This window comes from Eublepharis macularius, chromosome 18 (assembly GCF_028583425.1).
Source record: "Eublepharis macularius isolate TG4126 chromosome 18, MPM_Emac_v1.0, whole genome shotgun sequence".
Lineage (NCBI taxonomy): Eukaryota > Metazoa > Chordata > Lepidosauria > Squamata > Eublepharidae > Eublepharis > Eublepharis macularius.
The window spans coordinates 36,920,606-36,947,625 of NC_072807.1; the positions used below are offsets into that span (position 1 = coordinate 36,920,606).

Sequence of the window (27,020 nt, forward strand, 5' to 3'; positions counted from 1 at the left end):
TGACACTCACAACTCATCATCTTCCTAGGCTGATAGAACGGTCGGGGGGGGGGGGGTCCATAGCTGTGAAACTTTGTACATTTGTGTATCTCTGTGCACCTCTCTGTGTATCTCTGTCTCTTTGTGAACTTATGTTTATTCTGGGCTTACTCCTTTTCTCAAATAAAAGGTCTTTCACAGATCACTGTTCCAGGTTCATGAGTTAAAACTGTCACTACAGTACGTATGCAAGATATGGAAAAGATACGGGATAGTCTCTCTCAGGGCCAAGCTACACATGACGAATGACGAACGGCAAGTGGATTGAGTGGAGGGCAAGTGAACAGGGAGAAATACACTTGCCGTTCAAGTGTCATTCGTCATGTGTAGCTTGGCCCTCAGTTCCAATGAAGCCACCACCTTATTTCAGGAAGATGGTCCTAACGGTTTAATCTTAAGCATAGTAATATTTTTCCAAGGCTCAGAAGGGTGTAACCATAATTAGGATTGCGCTGTTCATTGTTTCCCCATCCCATAAGGAAACAAGAATAACCCTGCTGAATGAGGCCTATTTTCTATCTTTTGCAGCATTCTGTTTCCAGCAGAGGAAAGGAAGAAAATGAATTCCTGTAGGAATGAATGAAATGCTCCTCGCTGTCTTTCTTTTTATTTTCCGCTGCTTATTTACGTCACTGGTTCTCTGCTTTCTCGCTGTTGCTCTCGTAGATTCATTTGTACTCTACATAGTCCTTTATTACAATACATCATTTAGATGAGATTTATACTCATGGCGTATGTCATTTATAGGTGTGATATATTCTCCAGAGCTGATTTATCGATGAACAACGGATGTTGAAAAATGGGGGAAATCCAACGCAAAGGAATAAAAACGACACAAAATAATCACAGCTTCGGTTCCGACAAGGACAAAGCAAACTGAAAATGTGGATTTAAATAAATCTTTTCTATCTTACTGTATTTAGGTGATACACATAAAGCGTCCCAGCCAGGACTACCTTCATAGTGGTACAGTAAGGTAATTTAGACTCTCGACAACAGTCCTTCGCCACCTCACAGAATTCTGGGAACTATTAATTCCCAGAATGAACTGGGGAGAAGGAAATTAATGAATAAAGATGGAGGTAAGCTGGGAGAAGTTTTCTCATCTCTATGTAGGCCTCATCTCTAGGCCTCATCTCTGTGTAGGCCTCATCTCACAGGGCCAAACTACAAGTGACGTCTTACACAGGTTGGACACTAGTCGGCTTCCCTCAAGTTTTGATGGGAAATGTAGGCGTCCTGGTCTTGCAGCTGTAATGGAGAGCCAAGCTGTAAAACCAGGACACCTACATTTCCCATCAAAACTTGAGGGAAGCCGACTAGTGTCCAACCTGTGTAAGATGTCACTTGTAGTTTGGCTCTCAGGGCCAAACTACAAATGACGAATGACACTTGAATGGCAAGTGTATTTCTCCTTGTTCACTTGCCCTCCACTTGATCCACTTGCTGTTCAAGTGTCATTTGTCACTTGTAGCTTGGCCCTCAGCCTCTTCTCTGTGTAGGCCTCAAAGCCTACATTTGGGGGCCCCTTCTGCTGAGCCAGGGTGGCTGGGCCCCCAGACTTCCACCCCGAAGCCTGACCAGCCCTTACAGCACCACTGGGAAGGGAAGTTGCCTTCTTCTAAGATAGGAAAGAGTCCAGTAGCACCTTTGAGACTAACCAACTTCATTGTACCATAAGCTTTTGAGAACTACAGCTCTCTTCATCAGATGCATGGAGGGGCTTCTTCTAGTGTTTGTTCTTAAGTACTTTTTATTGTTATGTTTTATTTAAAATTTGGGTCTGCAGCCCAGTTAAGCAAGACTCTTTTAGTTAATCAACTAGCTAACTGACTAATTGAGAAAAATCTTGCACCTCAACTTCATATTTTTCAGGGGGCTGTTACACACAAAAAATGATTTTTGGCAGATGCTTACAAGGCTGGGCAAGGGAAGATGTTGCAGGCTTCCTCTTCTGGGGTAGGCTTGGTGCTGAGATCACAGTAACTTTCGGTCACCTCTTCATGAGTGTTTCTGTTCACACAGCGGAAGATAGGATACTGCGACCCTGGAAGGATAACCAAAATAGCGTTAAAGGCACTGGAGGGGACCCAATCTATGGCAGAGGTAGCCAGTTATTTACACGGTGCCATCAGCGGGCACATGGCATAGTTCTTTCCCAAAAGAGGTTAATTATTGATAGAGGGGGGGAAGGCTACATAAGAAGGAATGGATGAAAAAAGTCTCAGGTTGAAAAGTATCAGGAATTGTGGCTCAGCTTTGCATGCGGAAGGTCCTAAATTCTCTCACTGGAACCTCCCACTAGAAAGGTAGATAAGAAAGACCTTTCCGTGCCCAAGACATCAGAGAGATGCTTCTAGTACTGGACTACAGATAGGCAAATGGCTCTAAAAAGACCAACAGAGGATTATGTGCTTCCTCTATTTGAACTCTTCATCTTTTGAAGGTTATGGTTTCCATCTGCTTGGATCTTAAACTAATACCCACCTGATCCATATTTCACCTTGAGTGTATGCCCCCCCCCCCGGTCCTGGAATGGTGACAGACCACATCCTATCAATCAATCAGTTAGGTTTGACCAATGGGTGGACTTCATCTTATAGACACCTAAAGACCCAAATTGTGCTGTTCTCAAAGTCAATGGCTGACGGAGCAGGCGGGCCAGGAAGAAACGCTCAAATCTCTGTCTCTACTCAAGCTACACATTGATCCAACCAAGAAGCCAAGTCAGAGCTGGTAACATTATAGGACCAAGAGTAACCCTAGGGGTATTTGCGTAATCTGACCCCTCCCGGGCTGAAATCTGCATCTACTGTGGTGGTGCAATAGAACAAGGCCACCTTCTCTTCACTCAGTAAGCTGCCGCATTAGCTCAGACTGCCAAGGCATTGAAATCTCAATATTAGAGTCTCTAGTTCAAGATCACCGGAGCCTTATAATGAGTAAGACAAAATGGTGCAACCAGAACATGATTTTATTTTAACAGACTGGGGTGGATCCAAACATTCTCCAAGCAGCTTTCCTCCAACTCAAGCGGCTCTTCCTCCAACTCAAGCGGCTCTTCCTCCAACTCAAGCGGCTCTACCTCCAACAGAAGAACCACAAAATTCAGAGGAAGGCTCTTTCGGTTGGAGGAAGGCTTCCTGCAGGAGCCGAAAGGAAAGCTGGGGTATAAATATTTTAATTAATTTATTTTGTTCAATGGAGTGGTAGGTCAGGGGTAAGATCCACCCCACTGCATTTAACTCAAAGTTTTTTTAAAAAAAACAACCATTGTTGTTGTGATTAGCACTAATGGCTGCTGGAAGTACAATAAAATTCTACTTCCAGAGTCATTTTGCTTCTCCTTGTAGAGTTTGCAGGAAATATGTGACTTTTTTGGCCGTGGGCCTGATTCTCCGTTCATTGACCCCTCCTTTCTAAATTTGCTCTTTCTAATGAAGGAATGAGCCTTCTGGACATGATGGCACCCTTGCCACCAAATGGCTTTTTCACAGCCATCTCCGTTTCCCCCCTGACATCTAAGCCAGGCATCTGGGTTGCGGTTTGAAACTCTCGGAAAAACAGCAGCCCACATTGGAGACTCTGAAGGATTCCTGGCCGCCTTGGTCAGCCCCAGAGTCGTATAAAATGCTGTGACGTTGTTGCATTTGGCAAGAGGAGGAGGGTGGGAGGGTACAGCACAGCCCTTCCTACCCGGGGAGAGCTCGCCTAGATGTGGTGCTTTTTCTTAAAGGAAGTCAAGGTCTCTGCCAATGCAGGTGGAACTCAACGCACGGTAGCCTGGCCAAGATCCATCCCTCGAAATGAGGATGAAGGTGCTGTCCAAGTCTGGGAAAGAGCAACAACCCTATTTTCAAACGGAATGTGTGTGTTTTTTTTTTAAATAAATGGCATAAAGATCCACATAATATGAGAGAACGAGCAAAGAAAAATGAACAAATATGCATGAAAACCCAAACAAATGAACAAAAATGGCTTATTGATAAATCGAGTTGCACAAACTGATGCATCTCATAGGGAGAAGCTCTGAATAAGCCATTTGCTTGTTTTGGGGAGTGGAGGTTAAAAACATGCCATCAAATGTACATCAGAATGCACATCCTCGCTGAAATATGTACAGTGCTGATGTGTATTTAACAAAATAGAAAAGAGTCCAGTAGCACCTTTAAGACTAACCAACTTTACTGTAGCATAAGCTTTCGAGAACCACAGTTCTCTTCACCATGCATCTGACGAAGAGTAAGGGAGAAGCACACATTCTGCCCTGCACTCTTGAGATAAAAATGTGACAGACAGAGCTCCGTGAGGTAGAACATGTTGAGAAACAACAAGTGGCTTTCTTTTCCACTGCAAAATGACTGATGCAGGTCAATCCTCCTGTAAAAAGGTTCTTTCAGACACTCTGTAGATATTTCCACTACCATTTTTATCCTTTTTCATTTAGGGATGCTCAAAGATCTGCCAGTTCAGCTCACATCTTGTTCACCATTTACAAACAGGGAACTGGCTTTGAGATGCAAAACAGAAAAGAGTCCAGTAGCACCTTTAAGACTAACCAACTTTACTGTAGCATAAGCTTTCGAGAACCACAGTTCTCTTCACCATGCATCTGACGAAGAGAGTTGTGGTTCTCGAAAGCTGATGATGCATCTGACGAAGAGAGCTGTGGTTCTTGAATGCTTACGCTACAGTAAAGTTGGTTAGTCTTCAAGGTGCTACTGGACTATTTTCTATTTTGCGACTACAGACTAACACAGCTAATTCCTCTGGATGTGTACTCAGCCTCTATTTTCCCCTTGATGGGGAAGAAGGAAAAAGTCAGAGCTTGAAGGCCATGCAGAAGGGACTGCACATCCAAAAGCAAGCATGTGTGTATCTGGGCTGCCAAATAGGTTGTTTTCCTTTGATGAGAGGTCAATCAGATAAAATCAGACATAGGCAGGATCTAAAGGATGAAGTCATACAAAGGACCAAGAAGGTTCCACTGGGCCCTTTGACATTCCCGGCTCTAGAGATGGAGGTGCTGGGAATTGAACCTGAGACCCCCAGCATGTGGCAAATACACTGACACTGATCTACGCTGCCTCCTGTGGGCAGCAGTGCCACACACTCTCAAGCAAGGCTTTCCCTGCAGCTGTTGCTAGAACGGGAGATGTTCTATGCACAAGCCATGCGCTTTACCTCTCCCTTTCAGCAGGCCACCACTGGGAGTCATTATCAGCTGTTTCTCTCCACTGCTGCTGCAAATAACATTCATCTCTTGCATGAATAAATACTCTACTTGCCTAGAACTCGGGTACCCCAGACTTTATAGCTCTCTTTATGCCTTTATAGCTCCCTGTGGAGTTTTTTGTTTGTCTGTCTGTCTGTTTCCCTTTGCTAGAGAGGAGGTCAAACACCATTCCTGAGTTCTTCCCTGACCACACAGTTTTGGAAAACTGGGATTCTCCACGGTTGAAATTATGTGCTGACCGCACGTGCACGAGAAGCTGCTTACCTTTCCCACATGTGGTGGTGCACTCGGTCATCCCGATCTGTTTCCAGTTGTGTTCTCGGTTTCGTCTTGGCGGCTGACCAGCAGGCACCTGGTTGTCTGGCTGATGAGAAGGAAACCTGCCTGATTGAATCACTGGGAAGGTCGCCACGGGCTGCCCAAGGTGAGTGCCTGTCTCCCGATGCAAATCCTCCTCTTCATAATTCACACTGTCCGTCACATCCAGCTGGCCGTTGAATGGCTCTCCTGGGGAAGTGGGAGATAACAACAAATCAAAAGAATGAGCATCTTTCTCGGTTCCAAGACTTCCGGACTAACACAGGAAGGCAAAATCCGTGCAACAGCCTATAAAATTATCCAAGTTCGTAATGATGTACAGCCATACATGGTCAGTTCTGTACACAATGGCTGTTTCAGTAGTTTGGAAGAAGACACTCCATTTTTCAAAAGTTTGTAGGAAAACCGATTTCCACCCAAATCATCATTTAAAAGTTCAGAGCCAGGAACAGCCTGAAGAGCAATTACAGACGAGGGCTCTGGTTCCTTATGCATTTAGATGCCTTTATGGGTCAAGTCGATGAAGGACTGAATGAGATTTTAAAGAGGGAGAAGTAGCAGGAATACTTAAGACAGACACATCATTGTTTCTTCATTAGGAGTTGATTGACACCGCAGGATAAGGAATGGCACAAAATTTTTTGAATGTTGGTAAACTCTACAAGAATTTGGTTTCCACTTACTCGTTTTTGTAAATAGACTGAAAAATCTAAAGGGTTAAATTAGGTGGGGATGGGGACCAGGTCAATTCCTGACTGGGAGACCATGAGGTCATGTAAGTTGCTCAGCCCACTAGCAGGAGACAGAGAGCTACAGGGGGAAAATACATTTTTATGGAGCGATTTCCGTGTTTTGTGCCATGTCACTTCACCTAGCGAAGTTTAAAGCCTTCCTCCAGTAGAAGCAAGAGCCACTTCAATCAAAGGAAAGTTCCCTTTGGTTGGAGGGAAGTTTCAAACTGAGCAGAGTGGTGGGTGCAAGTCACTGTTACCCATAGTTCATTCCCACATCATCACAGCCCCCCCCACCACCACCCCTGGACCACCAGCCTCTAAAGGTAATGGAAGGTTTGCACTGCTGAGCTTTCAGACCACCAAGTTCCCACTCTCCTGCCCACTCAATTTCTTTGCTACCAGAACCCCTGGGCCATAAGGCTGTGCAAAACAGGTGACTTACCTGGCCGCCTGTGAAGAGGCACCTGAGGACTGATGACGTTGGGCCCTGGGATGATGTACTCATAATGGATACCTGGGTTGGGCTGCTGATGTATCATCTAAGATGGAAAATGCCTCAAGTCAGTGTGTGGGCAGAAGCGGGGATTCGGGTTCCCTAACAAACAGAGCCAGCATGTCCATTGAGGCAGATCCAGCAACCGCCTCAAGCACTAAGGCGTCGGAGGGGGCGCTGGGAGCGGGAGTGCACACCACGGAGCTGGCGGTCACAGCGCTGGTGGATGAGCGGGCAGGATGGGAAGCTGCCCGCATGCCGCCCTGGCCACCTGCCATGCCTAGCTCACAGCTGCTGCAGCCTCCTAGCCCTTTCACCCCATGCTGCTGCTGCCACCAGCACACACCCCTGGCTGGGCGCAGCAGCCACAGGCCAGGTCCGGCAGGCATCCAGGGCAGTGCACAGAGCAACGGAGCAGGAGCATGCCTTCCCAGCCACCCGCTGTGCCTGGCTGGGAGTGTGTGCCAGCGGCGGCAGCGTGGGGCAGTCTAAGCGGGCAGCCTCCCAGCCCTCCCGCCCAGCCACCCTGCACTGCTGTCTTTACACAGCTGCGGGCCAGGCACAGCAGGCAGCCAGGGCAACCAAGCGGGAGGGCTAGGAGGCCACCCCCGCGCTGTCCTATCTGCCCACCATGCCAATGGGGCCAGCGGGCAGCAGCACGCTGCATGATGACATCACGCACAGTAACATGCGTGTGAGGACAGCAACAGACCTAAAATTGCCCCCCGCCTCAGGCTCCAGAAACCCTGGTGCCAGCCCTGCTAACAAAACCGGAACCGTCCCGAATAAGGTACAAGAGGTAGGCTATTTGTTCTTTTTTTTCCCCAGGCTTACAGAGCACTAACCTATAACCTGGGACGTAAAGCCCACATGCTGAGCCAGGGGGAAGACACTGAACTAAGCTCAAGGAAAAGCTGTCCTGCCTCCTCTCCTCCTTGAGTAGAGCAGCTTCCCTTTTCAGGGCAGGGAGTCTCAACCTCATTTCCTATGTATTTCCCAGGCTCATGCCAAGCCTCCCTGTTCCCTTTTTCTCCCTCTCTTCTGCTACCTTTGCTGTGCTCGGCTTGGGCTCACTCCCATGGCAGAACTCCGAGACCTTGATTGGTCACAGCCTTCTATCTGCCTCTCTCCCAACCAGGGCACAGAACCCATTCAAGCCACTCACAGACTTGTTCGCGATGCAGCAGTGAAACTATACATTGCATAATATGCAGCTAGGATTTTTATCCTGTCTTCCATGCAAGGAACTCCATGGTTCCTATATAGCTCCTCCCTCCAGCTACCTCTGTGATGCAAGTCAGGCTGAAAGTGACTAGCTCGAGGTCATCCAGTGAGCTTCAAGGCAAAGTGAAGATATAAACCCACTAACTGGTAACACCGCAAGGGCTCAAATTTGGCTCAAAAGCATTAGTGCAGTTTGTTAATCAAGTCACGCCTGGGTCTCTCCATTCTGATGAAGTTCTGCTCCTTTTAGGGATCAGATACAGGTGGTTCTTTCAGCATAGCAAGATGATAGATTATTGGTGGTTAGTGGAAAGAGTGTCACGTTGAGTATCGTCAGCTTACGTAGACGTCCAAGATTTCGTTTGTCGGGCCGTCTGCTAGAAAGGACTCCCCAGCAGTGCTTGAGATTTCATTGGGGCGCTTGTATGTGAACATAGTTCCTCCTCCCTCGTATCTCCCTGGCCGGTCAATTGCCCAATTCCCATTGATGATAGACCGCCCCGATCGACTCCGCAATGCTGCAAAAACAAAAAGGAATGCGGCAACCTTTAAACCAACGCTCAAAGCAAACATTTACACAAGGAAAACTAGGCACACGAGTTATCTTTTTTTAAGGGGGAGGCAATATATTCTCTCGTTAGGTCAATAGCGCTAGGAAAAGTTAAAGGCAGTAGGAAAAGAGGAAGACCTAAAACAAGATGGTTGGACTCAATAAAAGAAGCCACGTCCTTCAGTTTGCAGGATCTCAGCAAGTCTGTTAATGATAGGATGTTTGGGAGGTCTTTCCTTCATTGGGTCGCCATAGGTCGGCGGTGATTTGATGGCACATAACACATGCAATATAGTGAGAGAGAGGGGATGAAAGAAGTTGGAGGAGAAATTACTGAAACCAACTGCCTGGCTCATGGCCCAAGGAGATGGGAACTTCAGAAGCTCTGCTTTGGAGGCAGAGGGGTCAAGGGTCATCCCAAGAAAAAGTTTCAGGCGGGTAGCTGTGTTGGTCTGTAGTAAAAGAGCAAGATTTGGATCCAGTAGCCACTTTAAGACCAAATCGATTTCCAGGGTATGAGCTTTCGAGAGTCATAGCTCCCTTCGTCAGATATCTAGTTGGTCTTCAAGGTTCTCCTGGACCTGAATCTTGCCCAAGAAGCAATCACTGAAGGTGGCCTGAAAATACCACCAAAGAGGTGGAACAATTGTCCCCGGGATCTTCATGATGCCCCATCCGTAATCCCTGGGGAACCTTTAGGTAACAATCACTCCTCTCTAGAACTCTTTGCAGCTGTCAGAATCCTTCCTCCACTGCCACACCATGCACAGAAGACACAAGAGGCACACAGAGGCACTTACTGACATCGCCAGGGCCAGAGTTACACCATTTTAACCTTCCCCAGAAAAGTAGAGATTGAGCCTCCCTGCGACCGAATTTCAGACCAAATGGATTCCTGGCCAGTCCTGGAACAACCTCTCAGACTATCAGCGCACGGCCCTTAGCGATGCATCGGCCTTCCAAATGATCTGTCCATGGTCCTGACACCAGCCTTTGACACTGCCAGAGGAGACTATTCTGAGCCAGATGGGCAGATGGATTAATCCCCTTACCAGGCAGCTCCATAATATACCCCACTGGTGCTTAGTGGCAGAGGAGTTGCTTTGGATGCAGAAGGTCATAGATTTAACACTCTTCACCTCCAGTTAAAGGGTGTTGTGTAGAAGGGCTGTGAAAGACCTTTTCTAGTGGAAACCCTGGAGGGCCGCTGCCACTTTCTCCAGCTCTGCGATATCTTCGATGACATAGGGCAACCCAAAAATGAACACAGTATTCCGAAAGTGCACCATATATCGATACAAGGAAATCACAGCCTGGGTTTTTCTCTCCGTCTTGCCTTGATCGACAGACTGCTGGACAGTGCTGGAGATAGAATACTTTCACTAGATGGCCTTTCGATAGGCCCAACAAGACACGTGATTTACTTCACTTATTTAAAATATTTCCAGGCTGCTTCCTACCCAAATCGGGTCCCCAAGGTGGCCTACATCAAACATTTCAACATTTCAAGATTAAAACCCATTTAAAATGTTTTTATATATACAATAATCCAATAAAAGCAATAAAATTATTCCATAAAACAATGATCAATAAAAGCAAGGCAATAAAAACTTAGAAAAGCACGTAACACTAAAAACGAGGGAGGAGGCTAATAACAGTTATTGGGGGTATGCCAAAAAGAACAAAAAACTCTTCACCCACTGGCAAAAGACAGCAATAGAGGGAGACCGACGAATCTCCCTGGGAAGGGAGTTCCAAAGTTTTGTCACCATGACTGAGAAGGCCTTTTCTCAAGTTGCCAATCATTTAGCCTCAGATAGTGAGGGCACTGAAGCAGGGCCCCCTAAGATGATCGGAGTGGATGGCTAGATATGGAAGAATGCAGTCTTTCAATAATAATAATAACTACTACTACTACTACTACTACTACTACAACAATAATAACAATAACAACATTCGATTTAAATACTGCCCTTCAGGACAACTTAACACCCACTCAGAGCAGTTTACAAAGTATGTTATTATTCACCCTGTGAGGTGGGTGGGGCTGAGAGAGCTCTGAGAGGGCTGTGACTGACCCACGGTCACCCAGCTGGCTTCAAGCGGAGGAGTGGGGAATCAAACCCAGCTCTCCAGATTACAGTCCCGCGCTCTTAACCACTACACCAAACTGGCTTCAAGGTATGCTGCAGAATGCTGTCGCCTGTTGACTCTCAAGAGCTAGATGGAGCAGGCATGTCACTCCCACTCCGCAGTCACTCCATTGGCCTCCCATCGATTACAGGGCTCAATTCAATGTCATGACTGTCACGTACAAAACCCTTCATGGTGTTGGCCCTTCGTATCTGTGCAACTGCCTCTCCCCCTGTGTTCTGCCATGGCAGCTTCACTCATCTGGACAGGGCCTTCTGCAGAGACCACCCTGCGGCTGGGCAAAATCAACAGCTGCCCGCACATGTGCTTTCTCTGTGGCAGCTCCCACATTATGGAATGAGGCCAGGGAAGCTCCCACTCTCCTGGCTTTCTGTAAACTATGCAAAACTGAATTATTCAGGAGGACTTTCTACCCAGATTATAGGGCTGTGTCATAAGAAGTATCTCAGAGAGATATACCGGTAGGGACCGAGACTGTATGCTACTTCATTGGGTACTGTCTGCAGATATAGATATATACCTACTAGGGAGCTTTCCACATCATTAAACATGCCATGTCAATTAGTCATGCATTGTTTCAAAAAGATTTCATCTCCGTACTTGGCTTTATGCTTATTTTTCAAATTTTCGGCTACCATACCATCTTGTATCTCTTTTACCGAATTCCTTACTGTTGTTTATTATGGTAGTTTGCTATTGATTATATTGTTTTTTCACTTGCACTGTGTAATCCACCTTGGATCTCAGGGCCAAGCTACACATGACGAATGACACTTGAACGGCAAGTGGATTGAGTGGAGGGCAAGTGAACAGGGAGAAATACACTTGCTGTTCAAGTGTCATTCGTCATGTGTAGCTTGGCCCTCAGTGAGAAAGGCAGACCGTAAATAACAACAACAACAATAATATCAGCACCTTGAATTGAGCCCAGAAGCAAACTGGGAGCGAAGGCAGCTGGAACAAGACTGAAGTTATAGGGACCACACAACCCACTCCAGTAAACATTCTGTCCACAGCATTCTGTACCAACTATAGCTTCCAGACAGTTTTCAAAGCCAGCCCCACATAGAGCAAATTGCAGTAATCTAATCTAGATGTTACCAGGCTATGCAGCTCAACGGCAAGATAGCCCCCCCCCTCCCAGGAAGGGTCACAGCTGGCTCACCAGCCCAAGCCGGAGAAACACTCCTGAACACCATTGCCACCTGTTTATCCCCCAGGAGGCTTGGATCCAGTAGCACCCCCAAGCTATGAACCTTCTCCTACGGGGGAGCACGATGCCATCTAGAGCAGGGGATAGCCAGTTTCCCTGGCCACACACAATTTCAAACACAAAAACAGCAGATATAGAAAGATAGATAAATCTGTATCTGTATTTTTGTACTAATACGAATTAATGGCTTTGGGGAGTAGCTTTCACTAACGATTAGAGACATTTCCAGACAGCAGATTTTAATCAACCATTTTGTGTGGCCTTGGGAACACAATTGGACATGCTATTCAATTGTTAATCATTCTTCCCAACATCACAGCAAAGTTTGAACTTGGGGGGGGGGATTTGGAAAGAAGCCTACAAGAGGTATAAAAATGGTCCAAGGTAAGGTCGGAGGAATGAATCTTTTAAAATTCTGTATATGGCAAGCTCTGCTTTACACCATATTAAATGAACTTCCCTTGTTTCTCGTTTGCTCCAACATGGGCCTTTAAAGAGTCAGCAAACTTTACAATTCCTTGCAAGTCCTCCTTAATGCCCAACATCAATAATGCCAAATTAATTTCTATGGGAATGCAGTTCCATATGTCGGACCTTCTATAGGGAAGTGTTCCCAGAAACATGGCATGAATCGCCAGTTTGGACTTGGATTACAGAGTGGACTCTCTTTTCTTCATAAATCTGAGTTTAGCCTCTTTTTTCCCTTTGACATTTGGATAGCAACTTACAGTACAATACCCTCCCTCCCAAATCACTTAGTACCTTTTCTCAGGTACCAACTGCAACCAATTATGTGTCTGGAACATTTAACGGTCAAGCTAATAAATCCCGCGCTGTGAAGGGATTCCCATTATATTCTTTTTAAAATTAAAACCTTGAAGGGTTTTACACGGTGAAGTTAAATTACTTATTAGCTTTCCACATTAGAATAATAACCCTAGCCTGTTAAAAAAAAAAGCTGGCCGGAATCCCAAAATAGAGCTTAAAGTTAAAAAGCAGCTGTAACATAGGGGTGAAGAATCAGGGGTGGATCTGTGGCTCAGCAATCGCAGATGCACTTTGTACACAAAAGGTCCCGGGGTTGAGTGCCTGGTGGTGCCAGTTAAAAGATGGCCAACATTGAGAAGACCTGGAGATACGTAAGAATGTAAGAAGAGCCCTATTGGATCACAACAGTAGTCAATCTAGTCCATCATCTCTTTCACACAATGCCCAACCAGTTGCCCAAGAGGGCCATCAAAAGGTCATAGATGTCTAGGCCTCCCTCTGAGGTTACATCCTTGAGCAATTTTAAATATTTCTTTTCAGGGGCAGGGGAAATCTTCGAACATTAAAAATCACCAGGAAAATTAATCTTTAAAAAAAGGAAATGAGCGTGCTAACCTGAGCCAAAAAAAGGGATTTGTGATGCAATGCGTTGTGATCTTTGATGAGGATGAGAGCTGATGGCTAGATGAAGGCCTGTCTTTGCCATTAGGCCTGGCCTTGGCCATTTCTGGCATTATGGGATATGATTAGTGATCTCTTTGGCTTGAAGACTGTATTCACAGCACAAGGTGTTCCGCAATAAAGATGTCATTACAGAGACGGGCAGCGGGTCTGCATAAAAACGTGACTTCATCCATCAAACTCCCCCCCTTAAGATGAAAGAGACACAACAAATCGCATGAAATTGATTGTTCCAATCCTTCTCCGAGCGTCTCGCCTGCCAAGTTCATTTTCTCCCTTACTCAAGCAACTGAGAAGGGACAAGATGTAGGGTTCACGGTTACCATCTGCAAGATCGCTTAGATCCAGCGGGACAAACCGACTTCCTAATGAACCAGCTGAACCGTTATTGAGAACAGGGGCCTGAAACTGTGTCCCTGGTCTCTTCCTAACAAGAAGCCTGAAGGAGCAGCTCTCTAACCAAAGGCCAACACTCAGCAATGACGGGTAGCGAGATTACATGGAGGGCGTTCATTGCACGCTCCCAGGAGCCTAGCTTAGGGAGCCTGAGCCAGTGTGTGCTTCTAGAATTTTGAGAATGGCTGCCATGGGGGAAGAAGCCAATCACAAAATGATTGAAGGTTCCAGGCCATGCAAAATGAAACAAAGGTCCAAAGGCATCCAAACAGGGTCTCTTGCAGGTGCCAGCCTGCAGGTGGGTGAAATCAACAGCAGCCCGTACACGGGCTTTCTCTGTGGTTGCCCCCACCCCATGGAACAGCCTGCCTGAGGAGGTCAGCTTTCCACAAACAATGCAAAAACAAATAATTCAAAAAGGCTTTTTACTCAGATAGAAGGATGGTATGGTAGGGAGGGGGTCTCAGATGCTGCACTAATGAATTAGGGACCATAGTCTTCACCACTATGTTGCCTTACATATTTTCTATTACTTTAAATATGTACTCCTATATACTACCTGTGCTTCATGTGGTCTAATGTCAGTCCTAGAATTGATTATGTTCTGTTTCAGCAATTCTTCAACTCTGTATTGGATCCTTGCTAATGCTATGTCTTTGTAAACTTGCATATATTTACCTTACGGCATTGTTTATGGAAATGTCCTTGACATGGTATGGAAATGTACTTGATACTGATTGTACTAATCTCATACTGCGTAATCTGCCTTGAGTCTCAGTGAGAAAGGCAGATTATAAATGACGTAAATAAATAAATTTAAAAAATGAAGGAAGGAAGGAAGGAAGGAAGGAAGGAAGGAAGGAAGGAAGGAAGGAAGGACGGACGGACGGACGGACGGACGGACGGACGGAAGGAAGGAAGGAAGGAAGGAAGGAAGGAAGGAAGGAAGGAAGGAAGATTAACATTTGATTCAATATGAGCTTTCATGAGCCATCTCTCGCTTCCTCAGAAATGTGGAATTCCACAGATACATGAAGACACAAAGATGATGCCTTCTCTCCCAAAGCACTTCCTATCCCCATAAGATGAATGAAGGCTAGCATTGGCTTTTTTCTCAGAGAAGGGGTGCTCTGAAGATGAAGAAAGTGTGTGCCAGGAAACCCATCAGTACGCCGCATTGGAGGTCACTGGCCTAGACAACCAGGAGATTGGCTGCAATCACATCAATGTGCCCATGCTGTACTAATTCATGTGCTCTTCTCTCCCATGGTCATGGATGTCTTTGAACCCATGGCTCAGCATGTGCAAACTTGTTCCTGACAGCTGCAGGGGATTCAATGGCACGCGAGCCCCCGCACCTGTGCAATAATGGGGACACATGCACGAGCCATTTGGGGTCCAAATCGGCCTGCTGCAAAGTGTGGGAGTGCTCTCAGGGTGGTGTGATGACATCATACCCGAGAAGTGATGCCATCGCGCCACCCTGTGAGTATGCCTGGGAGGCCCATTCCCACACACACACCCCACTGGCCAGGTAAGTGGTGGTGAAGGGCAGAAGCGGGGGAACCCCCATCCCCACCGGGGGAATGGGATCCGTAGTCACACACCCCGGTGTAACATTCTAGCAGGAAGATAGGAAGACATGGCCTGCCTCTGAGCATCTACAAATTCCAAAATTCTGCCAGAACCTCCCTTCCTGCCCCATCTCTCTTCGGATTTCTCTTGGATCAAAATGGCATAGATTCGAAACAGACTCCAAATTCCTAAAAAGAGGAGGACTGCTGGATTGCAGGGTGAAATCGGGTAAAGAGGAACTATGAGGATTTCTTTTAACTGCCCTATTTATAGTACGCTTGTCCCACCATCAGCCATTTGTGTCATTTGATGAGCCTCTACTAAGAAGGGAAGCAACACAACAGCATTGGGTTAATCACAAGGAAAAGACTGGAGGAAAATGAGCCCGGCCGAACAGAAAGAAGCCAGGACCCAGCAGCAGCCATAAAACCAGCCAAATCCAATTAAATGGAGCGCTATTTTTAATCTGTAATCAAGCTATTAATTAGCAAAGCAGAGGATTTATTTAATTGAAGCCTTCACCCATAAACGGCAATATTACTTTTCCCTGAAGTAGCCTTTCTTTTTTTAAAAAAAATCCTTCATTGATGTGAAATCACTCTTGTTGCCTTATTACACAATTCAGGTGAACAGCTTAGTGACATTCAAAAGGAGGATTAGGGCGCCTGCAAAGTTTCACAGGAATGGTGGACACAGCCAAGAAGGGATTTAGCACACAAATTAACCAGCAAGTCACATGACTGACACTTTCCGCAAATTTACTCCATTTACCTTAGAAGTCATGGAAGAAGAAGGAGTGGTGCTACATTACTTCTTCACAGTAGCACATGTTTATTTTCCCCATTTGTACACAGCTAGGCTTCTTAATTCCCCTGGCATAACAGTGAAATCTCCCCCTGCTCTCAGCCTGAATCTCCCACCCTCAAGAAATTGAGAAGTGGGGGGAAATGGCCTCTGTAGTGATGCTCTAGGAATTCCCCCTAGTCTCTATAGTCTTCATCATAGAGATTAGGGGAAATTCCTAGAGTGTGACCTGGAAGTGACATCACATCCTCCCCAAACTCTACTCTCCCAAGGTATCACCCTACAAATTTGCCTAGGCAATGCTGGAAACCCTATACAGAGCAGATTTGGTGTAAGTGTTTACCTTTCAAGAGGGTCAACCTTTTCAAGAGGTGGTGGGCTCTCCTTCTTCGGAGGTTTTTAAGCAGAGGCTAGAGACATGAGACAGCAATGCTAATTCTGTGGACCTAGGCAGATCATGAGTGGGAGGGCAGGAAGGGTTACATCAGTGCTTAGTTCTCGTGGCCTCTTCTTACATGCCCAGGGTAATGCCGATCGTCATTTTGTGGTCAGGAAGCAATTTTCTTCAGGCCGGTTTGACCAGAAACCTGGAGATGTTTTGCCATCTTTTGGGCATGGAGTAGGGGTCACTGGGAACACGTGTGTGTGTGTGTGGGGGGGGGTAGTTGTGAATTTCCTGCACTGTGCAGAGGGTTGGACTAGATGACCCTGGAGAGACCTTCAAACTTTGTGATTCTAAGAGCCAAGACCCACCTTTAATAGGATTGTTAAGAGATAAAGGGAATAATAAGAGGAATCAACATCTATATCTAAAAAACTAAATTTGGGGAAAAGAAATCCCTCTCCACATTATAACCCTAACCTTTAATGCCCAGGTAAAAGCAAAATAAAACAAAAATCTAATAGCACCATACCTTAAATACTAACAACATTTATTTCAGTATGAGTTTCTGACAAAGTGGGTTGTGTGATCCATGAAACCTCATATTGAAAATAAATGTTGTTAGTCTTTAAGATGCCACTAGGAGCCAAAACACACGAGAAGAAATACCCAGGTTCAGCACGTGTTCTCTTACCTCAAGGTTTGCCGGGATCTGTAGGCGTCCTGGAAGCTTAAAGTTTAGCATTTACAGAGCAGCAGGAAGGGAAATACAGGCGCCTGCATTTCCCTTCCCCTCCCTGCTGCTCTGTAAATGCTAAACTTGTTCTCTTACCTCAAGGTTTGTTGGGAAGTGTAGGTGTCTTGGCAGCTTAAAGTTTAGCATTTACAGAGCAGCAGGAAGAGGAAGGGAAATACAGGTGCCTGTATTTCCCTTCCTGCTGCTCTGTAAATGCTAAACTTTAAGCTTCCAGGACGCCTACAGATCCCGGCAAACCTTGAGGTAAGAGAACACGTGCTGAACCTGGGTATTTCTTCTCGTGTGTTTTGGCTCTAGGTGTTTGCTTGTTTTTGACAGCAGGCTAATGTGGGTACCCTTTGGTATTCATCAGAGAACATCATTCCTAGGGCAGAAGTCATGTAACAGATCATACGACAGGAAGAGGAGGAGCCAGAGCTAAGCCACCACGAATGGGGAAGGCGGTGTGGAATTTCTGGCAGACCAAGTGGCAGGGGTGGAGAGCAGCTGGGCAGTGGGGAAAGAGAGAAGGCAGAGAGAGCTCTTGGACCTAGTTTATGCTAAAAAGGTGTGATTTCACCTGGCTGCCCTGTTACTGCATGCAGAGAGGGGGGAGGGGGCTTGGTGCTAGGGTTGCTATCCTATAGGTGGAGTCTGGAGATCCTCCAGATTACAACTGATCTCCAGACGACTGTGGGGCTGAAGGGGGAGGAACCAAGAAAGAGAGTGAAGGAAAGGACCGATTTACTTGTAGAGATAGGAAGCCTGGAAGGAGGGCAACTTTGAATGGCAATGGTGAAATTATTCCTTGTCAGGAGGAACCAGAGGCTGTAGAAGCAGGGACAATGAAAGCTGGGCTACCTCCAGACCTACTCTAAAGCCAAAGGAAGAGATGCCTCCCCCAGGGACAGAGCCGGGGACTGATTCAGAGCCATGCAACAGAGAGAACCAACGAGTGCTGTCATGGCAACTAAAGCATCCTCAACTTTATTTGGCCACAATGCCCAGGACCTCCATTAAAGGTAACTTAATCCTATTAAAAGAGAGACTCATCTCCTTATGTTAAGGCGGGAGAAGGACTGGGACCCCCAGTTGGGATGGGCCCCCTCCAAGGAGCTCCACACAGCACTATTTAATAGAACAAGCCGCACTAGAGTTGATGCCTGTTTCGAAAGCCATTTTGGCATTAAAACAGCGTATGATTTATAAATGTCATATAAGGAGAAAACAAACATGGGAAATCTGCCAGAGTTAATGAAGGAGAGAAAAAGGGTTTTCTCAATCACGCGTGAAAATTAAAAGAAGAAAAATGGCGTAGGCACATATATCCCAGTGCACAAGCTTTGAATCGGTGTTGATTTTGGGTGAGAGTGTTAAGCTCAAATGGGCTGGGGGGGAGGGAGGGGGAAATCGGCTTAGCATTTGTGAAGCTTTTGTATTATTTTAACAGCGTTCTCCTTCTGTGTGTTCTTAATGTCTTATTCCCCACCCTTTTGAGGGTGTGGCAGGCTCAAAGCCAAGGAGATTTTTTTCGAAAGGAAAGAAGGATCATTGCTCATTTTTCTCCACTCTCCCCCTTCCCTAAAAAGTTTCTGACACTACTTATCTTCCATTCAAGCTGGTTATTAAAAGATCTATTTTCTGTAACTCCCTTCCATTCTCCTGTGACAATCTCATAATGCCTGGCTTCTTGTTGTTAGTTTTAATTTGTCACTTCTTCGCCATTGATTTCTGGCATCGAAAACGGCAGTTTTATTATCACTGTCTGAGAATTCCATGCTGGATTCTTGAGGAGGAAAGACAAATGAAAACACACAAGGCGGTCACATCTCGCACAGAGACAAATGTTTTTGCTCGCTTGCCCATCCCCGTGATTGGACTCTGGCAGTTTGATTCTCCGTATGGGCCAACGAGGAAGAAAATCAAATTCTAACTTTGCAAATGAAATCTGAGCCACGCAACGAATATTGATTCAAGCATTGACAAAAGATTACTCCACATTTGTTTTGACTTAAAGAGCCCCAGAGACTGTAGCTAATCCTTCTTGATATTTATGAATAAATACTGGGAGGAGAAAAATGTCATTAAAATGGATGGCGACCGTATTCCACTTTTTCCTAATTCTATTATGCTACTGAGGCATAAGGACACAAGAGCCCTTCTCGAACAGACTGGTGATTGATCTAATCCAGCACTCCCAATCAGTTGCCTTGAGGGCCAACAGACTGAGCATAGAGATGGAAGCTTTCACGTTCTGCTGCCTCCTTGCCACCGGTATTAAGGAGCTTACTGACGACATCTACTGGCTCCAAACTCCACAGTTTAATTACTTATTCAGTAAAGTAGTATTTCCTTTTTGTCCATCCTGAATTTATTGTTGTTTTCTGTTGCCATAGTGGCTGCTTTTTGGAACAGCCTGTGGCTGGTGCACATGTCTAGGGAGTAAAAGTGCCAGGCAGGGTTTCCAATTCCAGGTTTGGAAATTCCTGGAGATTTGGGGGCAGTGCCTGGGGAAGTGGACTATGGGGAGAAGTGAGAGCTATGCAGGGATGTAATCCATAGATCCCACCCTCCAAGGCTGCTCTTTCCTCCTCTGTCATCTGGAGATCAGTTGTAATTCCAGGAGATCTCCAGCCACAACCTGTAGGCTGGCAACCAACTGTATGGGCCCATCCCAACTGGGGGATTCCAGTCCTTCTCCCGCCTTAACGTCCACTACCAGACACCAGGTAAGGTGATGATTAAGTTACCTTTAATGGAGGTCCTGGGCATTGTGGCCAAATAAAGTTGAGGATGTTTTAGTTGCCATGACAGCACTCATTGGTTCTCTCTGTTACATGGCTCTGGATCAGTCCCCGGCTCTGTCCCTGGGGGAGGCATCTCTTCCTTTGGCTTTCCTCTGGCTTTAGGGTGGGTTCCAAGGTAGCTCAGCTTTCATTGTCCATGCTTCAACTCCGGTTCCTCCTAACCAGGAATGCCTTCACCATTGCCCTGCAAAGCTGCCCTCTTTCAAGGTTTCCTTTCACTACAAGCAAATTGGTCCTTTCTTCCACTTTCCTCCCTGGTTCCTCCCCCTTCTGCCTTTTAATGACTTCCCTCCTGCCACACCTTGTTTTCTGTCTCTCTCACTCTTTTCTCGAGTAAGCACTTTATCCTAAATAGCTCTTTACTAAACCCTTTCTCCCTTGCTGATGGCCACGTTAAGCCTGTTTTGACCCTCTGTTGTCTCTACGGCTGAGCTTCTCCTTCTCCTATGGCTGCTCTTTTGCTCCACTTATTATCTTTTTCCACACGGAGGAGTGGAGGACTACACCTGTGGTACTATCTAAATGCTACAGGAGCGGCTTGCCTGCTAATGATTATATTTAGTGTTAATTATATATATATTCTTGTGACAGTGTTTGATATGTACTAACTGTATTTATTGACTTATTAGAAGTATTGACTTTTGTAGAGTGATTGACTGTTTTTCCATCCACGTGCAGGGGTCCTGCTCATCAGATATAGCATCATCCCAAGCATGAAGAAATAGTCAAAGAGTCTTGAAGTTTCAAACCAAAGTTGTCACGGAACTTCAGTGAGATTCTCTAGTGCCACGTAAATTAAGATCTCGAGACGATCTTTGCGAAATCAGCCTGGCATTCCACACAGTCCAGTATCCTGTTTCCGTGGGCAGCCCAATATATCCAGGAAACCCGCAAGAGTCAATATTTCTGGCGAGAATCACTCAGTGCTTCATTGCATCTGAGCATGAAGATTCCATTGATGTACCCATCTTTCATTCTAAAAACTTACCCAATTGTGGTTTGCCACCATTTCTATTATGCAACAAAATGCCACCAGTCCAGGACCTGCCCACTACAATTGCTTTTCTGTGTGTCCTTTATATCCTAATATAGGGCTGAACTAGTTGCTATACATCATTGCTAACCAAACTCCCAGTAGCAACTTCAAGAAGAGGTATTGCGAAAACCTGATGTAACGCTAAACATGCAACTACTGTTAAAAATGGCAGCTGCGGATCCAGCTCCCACGTTTATAACTAACCACCCATAATACCATGACATTCTGGATTTCCACTACCCCCAGTCCCAAACTCAAAGGCATCCAAGTACGTGGAGCAACAATGGACGTTGAACTTCATAATCACATCAGGGGATGGGCAAGTACTACTTGACGTTATGGAAGAGAGTCAGACATGAAACTGCTGTTTTCAAAGGCAGCTTTGCGTTAAACCTAACATGTAGTTTGGTATTTAGCAGCTGAGAAAGCCCCAAAACTGTGATTTCCTTAGGGACACAACACAACAAACCATACCAGAAACTCTGTGCAATTCAACAGTGGTTCTTCAACGTCTTGAGATCTTCTGAGTATTGATTCTGAATATTCAAACTTTGAGAAAATGTCAGTTTGAAGGATCATCTTCTATTTTGATGTGAATAATTGCACTGATAACAGTCAATGCATATACCAAAAAGCAGTCAAAAACTAAAATTCGAAGGATAAAATAAACTGAAACAGCTGCTCTTAAATTCTGCAGTGTTTATGGGTTCTTTCCCCCCACTTCCATCATCTGCACACTATTTCTAACTTCTACCTGCTTAATTTCAACCACTAAATTGGAAGCATATGATATGCCCTTCCAAATGACAGAAATGGCTCAGGGTTTTGGAAAGGAACCAGTGAAAACAAGTGTGGTACAGAAGGCAGTTAGGAGCAGCTAAAGAAGGACTCTCTGTACTCTTTAAGAATCCTTCAGGGTCCTAGAGGGTTTAAAGACAAATGTTAGTGCCAAGGGGAGGGTGGGTTGTAGCTGTATCCCCAAGGTAAGTTTAGGATGGCAATTGTACTCCCAAGATATTCACAGGTGCCGTGCCCAGTGTACTTTTGGGATGTAATGTCAGGTTTGTCCTCTAGGTTCTCTGGGATTTTAGAATGGACCGCGCAGTCTCTATATGTTTAGCTTGGAAAGAAAATGCATCTGAGCTTTAATCCTGCAAACAGTCAAAATGGCTGAATCCACCAAGGATTGGATGTCTTCAGGGCTTGGAAAGAGGAAGGGACAGACGCTCTCCTCCCTTCACCAAAAAGTTCAATAATTACAAAAAAGCTTCTTCGCCTGTTTGTCCAGTCATTTCTCCCCCATGGAAGACTGTGCAATTCTTGCACCATGTTTCTTTCAAAGCCCAAAGCTGGAGGGTCAAGTGTGGCTATCCACTCACTTTTGGTATTTGTTGTCTAGCAGCTAGCAATGGAAGACACTAGAACTAGCTAAGTAACTGAGAGCGGGACCACAAGTGACGCCTGACACAGATTGGACACTTGTCAGCTTCCCTCAAGTTTTGATGGGAAATGTAGGCGTCCTGGTCTTGCAGCTTGGCTCTCCGACTGCTGTCCAATGGACTTTGCAACTGTCACTTGTCCAACATTCCGCCAAGCTGCCTACATTTCCCATCAAAACTTGAGGGAAGCTGGTAAGTGTCCAACCTGTGTCAGGTGTCACTTGTGGTCCTGCTCTGAGTCTTCCCTGCAGAAGGACAGCAAAGAGAAAAGTCAGCTAAGAAGCTCAAGATGGACTTTTCCCCTAGTGACTTTCTCAGAAGAGACATGAAGCGGGCAAGAAGAGCTGCTTTTCTTTCCTCCATTTGTCCACTGGCTGTTATGCACCCCAAAATTCCAGGCTCCAAGAAATTCCCAGCCCTGTTCATCCAAAGGAACCAAAAACACCTGATCCAACAAGAGTCACTTTCTCATGCCAGCCAATGAAATCATAGCACACATCTGCAACTCTCTTGTGTCTAAGGGGAAAGGGGGGAGTCATGGACTCATACCTCACAGAGCTGCAATACAAATAATAATTTGGCCGAGCAAGATGCATAATGGGTGTGAGCAGCAGGTCGAACGCTGCCAAGAATCGGCGAACGATCTCCGAAGCTCACTCAAGGTTTCCAACTAATCAGTTAAACGAGGTACCTCCTCTCGCTAGGGAGAAAGGCAATACTTTGCTTTAACACACCCTGAATGCTTGCTTGCTTCTGCTGTAAAAATAAAGAGCTTAAGAGTTTAATTCTTTTTCTTCCAACATCTTTTTTCTGCAGCTAGCAACACCAGAATATTAAAGACAGGAGGAGGCAGAGGGAGGGGGCGCTTTTCAGTCTAACAGTGAATTGCGATGATGGGTGAACCAGTATGGTGAGCTTGAACGGTGTAGTGATTAAAGTGTCACAGTACAAGCTGGGAGACCCAGGTTCGAATCCCCATTCTGACATGGAGTCTTACTGGATACCCTTGGCTAGTCACACACGCTCATCTTAACTTACATAAAATGTCATGGAGGAGAAGAGAATGTTAACTGGGTTGGATCCCCAGAGGGAAGAAAGGCAGGGTATAACTGAAGTAAAACAAAGACCATTGTACAGGCAGTGGAAAAGAGCAAGAGTCCAGTAGCACCTATAAGACTAACGAAATTTGTGGCAGGGTACGAGCTTTCATGAGTCACAGCTCACTTTTTCACAAATGTTGTTAGTCTTATAGGTGCTGCTGGACTCTTGCTCTTTTCTACTGCTACAGACAAACTAACACAGCCACCCCTCTTGACTGTACAGGCAGAAATGTTTAGCCTTTCCTAAGGAAGTCTTAACACAGTGAAATCACTATACAGATTCCGTGGAAGGTAGGGGGGCGATTTCTCCCGATTTTCCCCTCTTGGTGTTCCTGGGAATTTCCTGCCCCTTAGGTGCAGTGCTTCAGGGGGAAATTTGGGGCTCCAGGGCAAGAGTGAGAGGTGAGAACTTTGCATTCTGTTGATGGAAAGGTCTTCTGACCATCCATGGCACTTCTCTGTGTGATCCAATCCCAAAATTCATCCCAATGCAACTGGGAAGTCAGATGGTCTTGCAAACAAGCAAACACCTGATAAGAGGAATGACGGGGAAGAAAGCCCATCTGGAGTCTGAATCCAGTATTGTACAGCTTCCGGCTGCCAAAGCGGGTCAAGGATTCTCTTTCAAGCTGCATGTAAACTGATGGAGAATTCCTGAACTCTGATGAGGCCACAAAACAGTCAAAGGGAAGATCCAGATTGCTAGGCATGGATCCAATGAGACTGGAAGAGTATTCAGAGATGAGCCACCGCGCTAACAAGGGGTTTGTAGCAGAATTGATTAGCAAATCACTGGCTTTATGATGTAGAAAACGAACTCTAAGCCAAGTCTCAAGGTTAATGGACATGTTTTTAAAAAACAAGCCTCATATCCCAAAGTGGGAAACAACTCATTTATTGTATCTTGTAATGAGATTTTAAGCACATTGCTGGTAGCAGAGAGCAAGTTCAAATCAGCTGTGACCACTCCACCTTTAATTAATTACAAAACCTGCATTTCTTTCTTCGTGTGAATTAGCCACTCTAATCTCTACATCCTTGTATTGTTAGCTTTGCCGCAGGAGACTTAGCAGTGCAGAGTTTTTCTTCTATGCAGTTTCAAGTCACTGCAGAAGACTGCGCTTTGTTTGCACCTTGCTGATTATGGGGTGGATCCTACACCCTTTAATTAATTACAAAACCTGGATTTTTTCGTTTGTATGAATTGGCCACTCTTATCACTATATGCTTGCATTGTTGGCTTCTGTTTTGACTTAAAGTGCATGTTGCACTTTAATGTGTCAGATTGTACTTAAAGTGCATGGGAAAGTACATTTTTAAAAACATGTTTTACAGAATCAGAGTTTTAAAAAAATATTTTTAAAAACATTGAGGAGGACTATCTAGCTAAAGAAAACACACACTAGCTTTAAATAGCTAGCATTTGGAATCTATGCAAGATGGAATTAACATTTGGGAAAAGATGCATTCTTATATCTTATTTTATGGTCTATTTACAACTAATGAAGCATTGATTGGACAGAATCTATGGGATTGTCTTAGGCATCTAATGAAGCTTTGCTATTTAGACACGAAGAACCACGTTCAAAATAAGTTAGACAAATTGCCATATGCAAGGAGACAAGTCTCGATATTTAAATCTAGAAATGAAGATGCTTATACCATCTTTGAAGCGAGGGCATATATAACGCTGTGCCAAAACTAAAAACATAACCCTACTAAGATACCAAGAACAAACCAGGGCAAGAAATCTGCCAGACCCTAAAACCAAGTTTAATATTGCATTTGTACCCCCAAACAACCAAAATAGGAAGTTATTTCCATTTCCTACATAACAAACAACTATCAATTTGGATCCATAGACAATTCTGGGGGATTTCCAACAAGTTGATGACAATTCAGCCCCATGCACCGCTGGAAGGGGCTGTGGTTCAGTGATAATGCACAAAAATCACAATCAGAAGGCCGCCAAGTTCAATCTCTGTCATTTCCTCCAGATTGAAAACGATCTTGGGTAGCAGGTGAGCTGACACTAAAATACTGGACAACACTTCCAACTAATTCGTCAGACTGCACAGGGAAACCATTGAGATTCACAAGCACAAGCAAAACTTCAACAGGAAAGAAGAGACTTTAAGAATGAATAGAACATGGTTTCCAGTCCTGAAAAACACCAGGCTAACAAAACACTCTATACCCAACAATAGCCCTGCAGAGAAGATTAGCACATCAAGCACCAATCCATATGCTAAAGAACCTCCTCAGGATACAGTGAAGCCTCCCGCCATTAGCATTCCACACCCTGGGAAACTCTTAAAGGATGACTCAGCTCAACCCCACCCCTCCTGAGTAGATACAAATGACCTGCCAACATCTTTTCCACACTGTGACACTGAGAGATCTCTGTCTTTTGGTGCTACACCTCTGAAGATGCCAGCCACAGCTGCTGGCGAAACGTCAGGAACTACAATGACAAGACCACAGCTATACAGCCCGGAAAATCCACAACAACCATAGGATCCACTGCTGTTCAAAGGAGTCAATATTGAGGTAGAAGGACCAATGTTCTTGCTTGGTATGAGACAGCAAACGGCATTCTGCCCTAAGTCATTTATGTCACAAATAAAAACACAAACTCACAAGCAAAAGATGAAAACAGTGGGAAACGATATTCTGGAAGTAGGACGAGCAAGTTGGGAAATCCAAACTGCAGGGAGAGAAATCAGATAAGGATAATTTTGGAAGCATTCCTAGGTTGGAATGGGGGGTAGGGGTAGGGGCTGACAAGTCAAGGAAGAGAGACAACTGTTGCAGTGCAATCCTAAAAAGAGTTACTCCAGTCTAAGTCCATTTTAGGATTACACTTTTAGTAAAGGTTCTCCAGGTTGTGGGTGCCAGCTCTGGAACAGTGGAGAGAAACAAGTTCCTTGCTGAGGCCACTTATTTGGAGCAGTAGAAGAGGGTCTGGCAGCAAGCAGATGGATATTCAGATTTCCAGACACACTAATTTTTTTAAAGGCCAGTGAACAAGAGAGAGTGAATCATAAAAAGGGATGTTTGGTAATGATTAATGTGGACATGAATATGCGGTGGTATTTGGGAAGCGGGACGCTGCAGAAAAATAGTAACATTTCTGCTCTAAAAAAAGAAGCATGCCTGTTGGCACATATGGGAAAAACAAATAAATATGACCAAATCTCCAGTTTCCCAGGCTTTGCACAATCCCCACAGTTCCCAAGGCTTTCTTAGTGCCAACCCGAGATGGAAGATTTGAAAAACTTGTTGCACGTGGTTCAGTTTGAGCAAATGCTCTGGCAATTCAAACAACATTCCGG

At 45.2% G+C, this 27,020-nt stretch overlaps 1 protein-coding gene across 1 annotated transcript in view; it reads right to left on the reverse strand.

Annotated features, from left to right (window-relative positions):
- THSD4 (thrombospondin type 1 domain containing 4) overlaps nucleotides 1-27,020 on the reverse strand; it is a 330,707-nt gene that overhangs the window by 35,583 nt on the left and 268,104 nt on the right. Inside the window, exons 8-11 of the mRNA XM_055002122.1 lie at nucleotides 8,387-8,562; nucleotides 6,770-6,866; nucleotides 5,540-5,782; nucleotides 1,957-2,086 (exon numbers count right to left, since the gene is read on the reverse strand). Coding sequence (XP_054858097.1) covers nucleotides 1,957-2,086; nucleotides 5,540-5,782; nucleotides 6,770-6,866; nucleotides 8,387-8,562 — 646 coding nt within the window. The remainder of the gene's footprint in view (nucleotides 1-1,956; nucleotides 2,087-5,539; nucleotides 5,783-6,769; nucleotides 6,867-8,386; nucleotides 8,563-27,020) is intronic.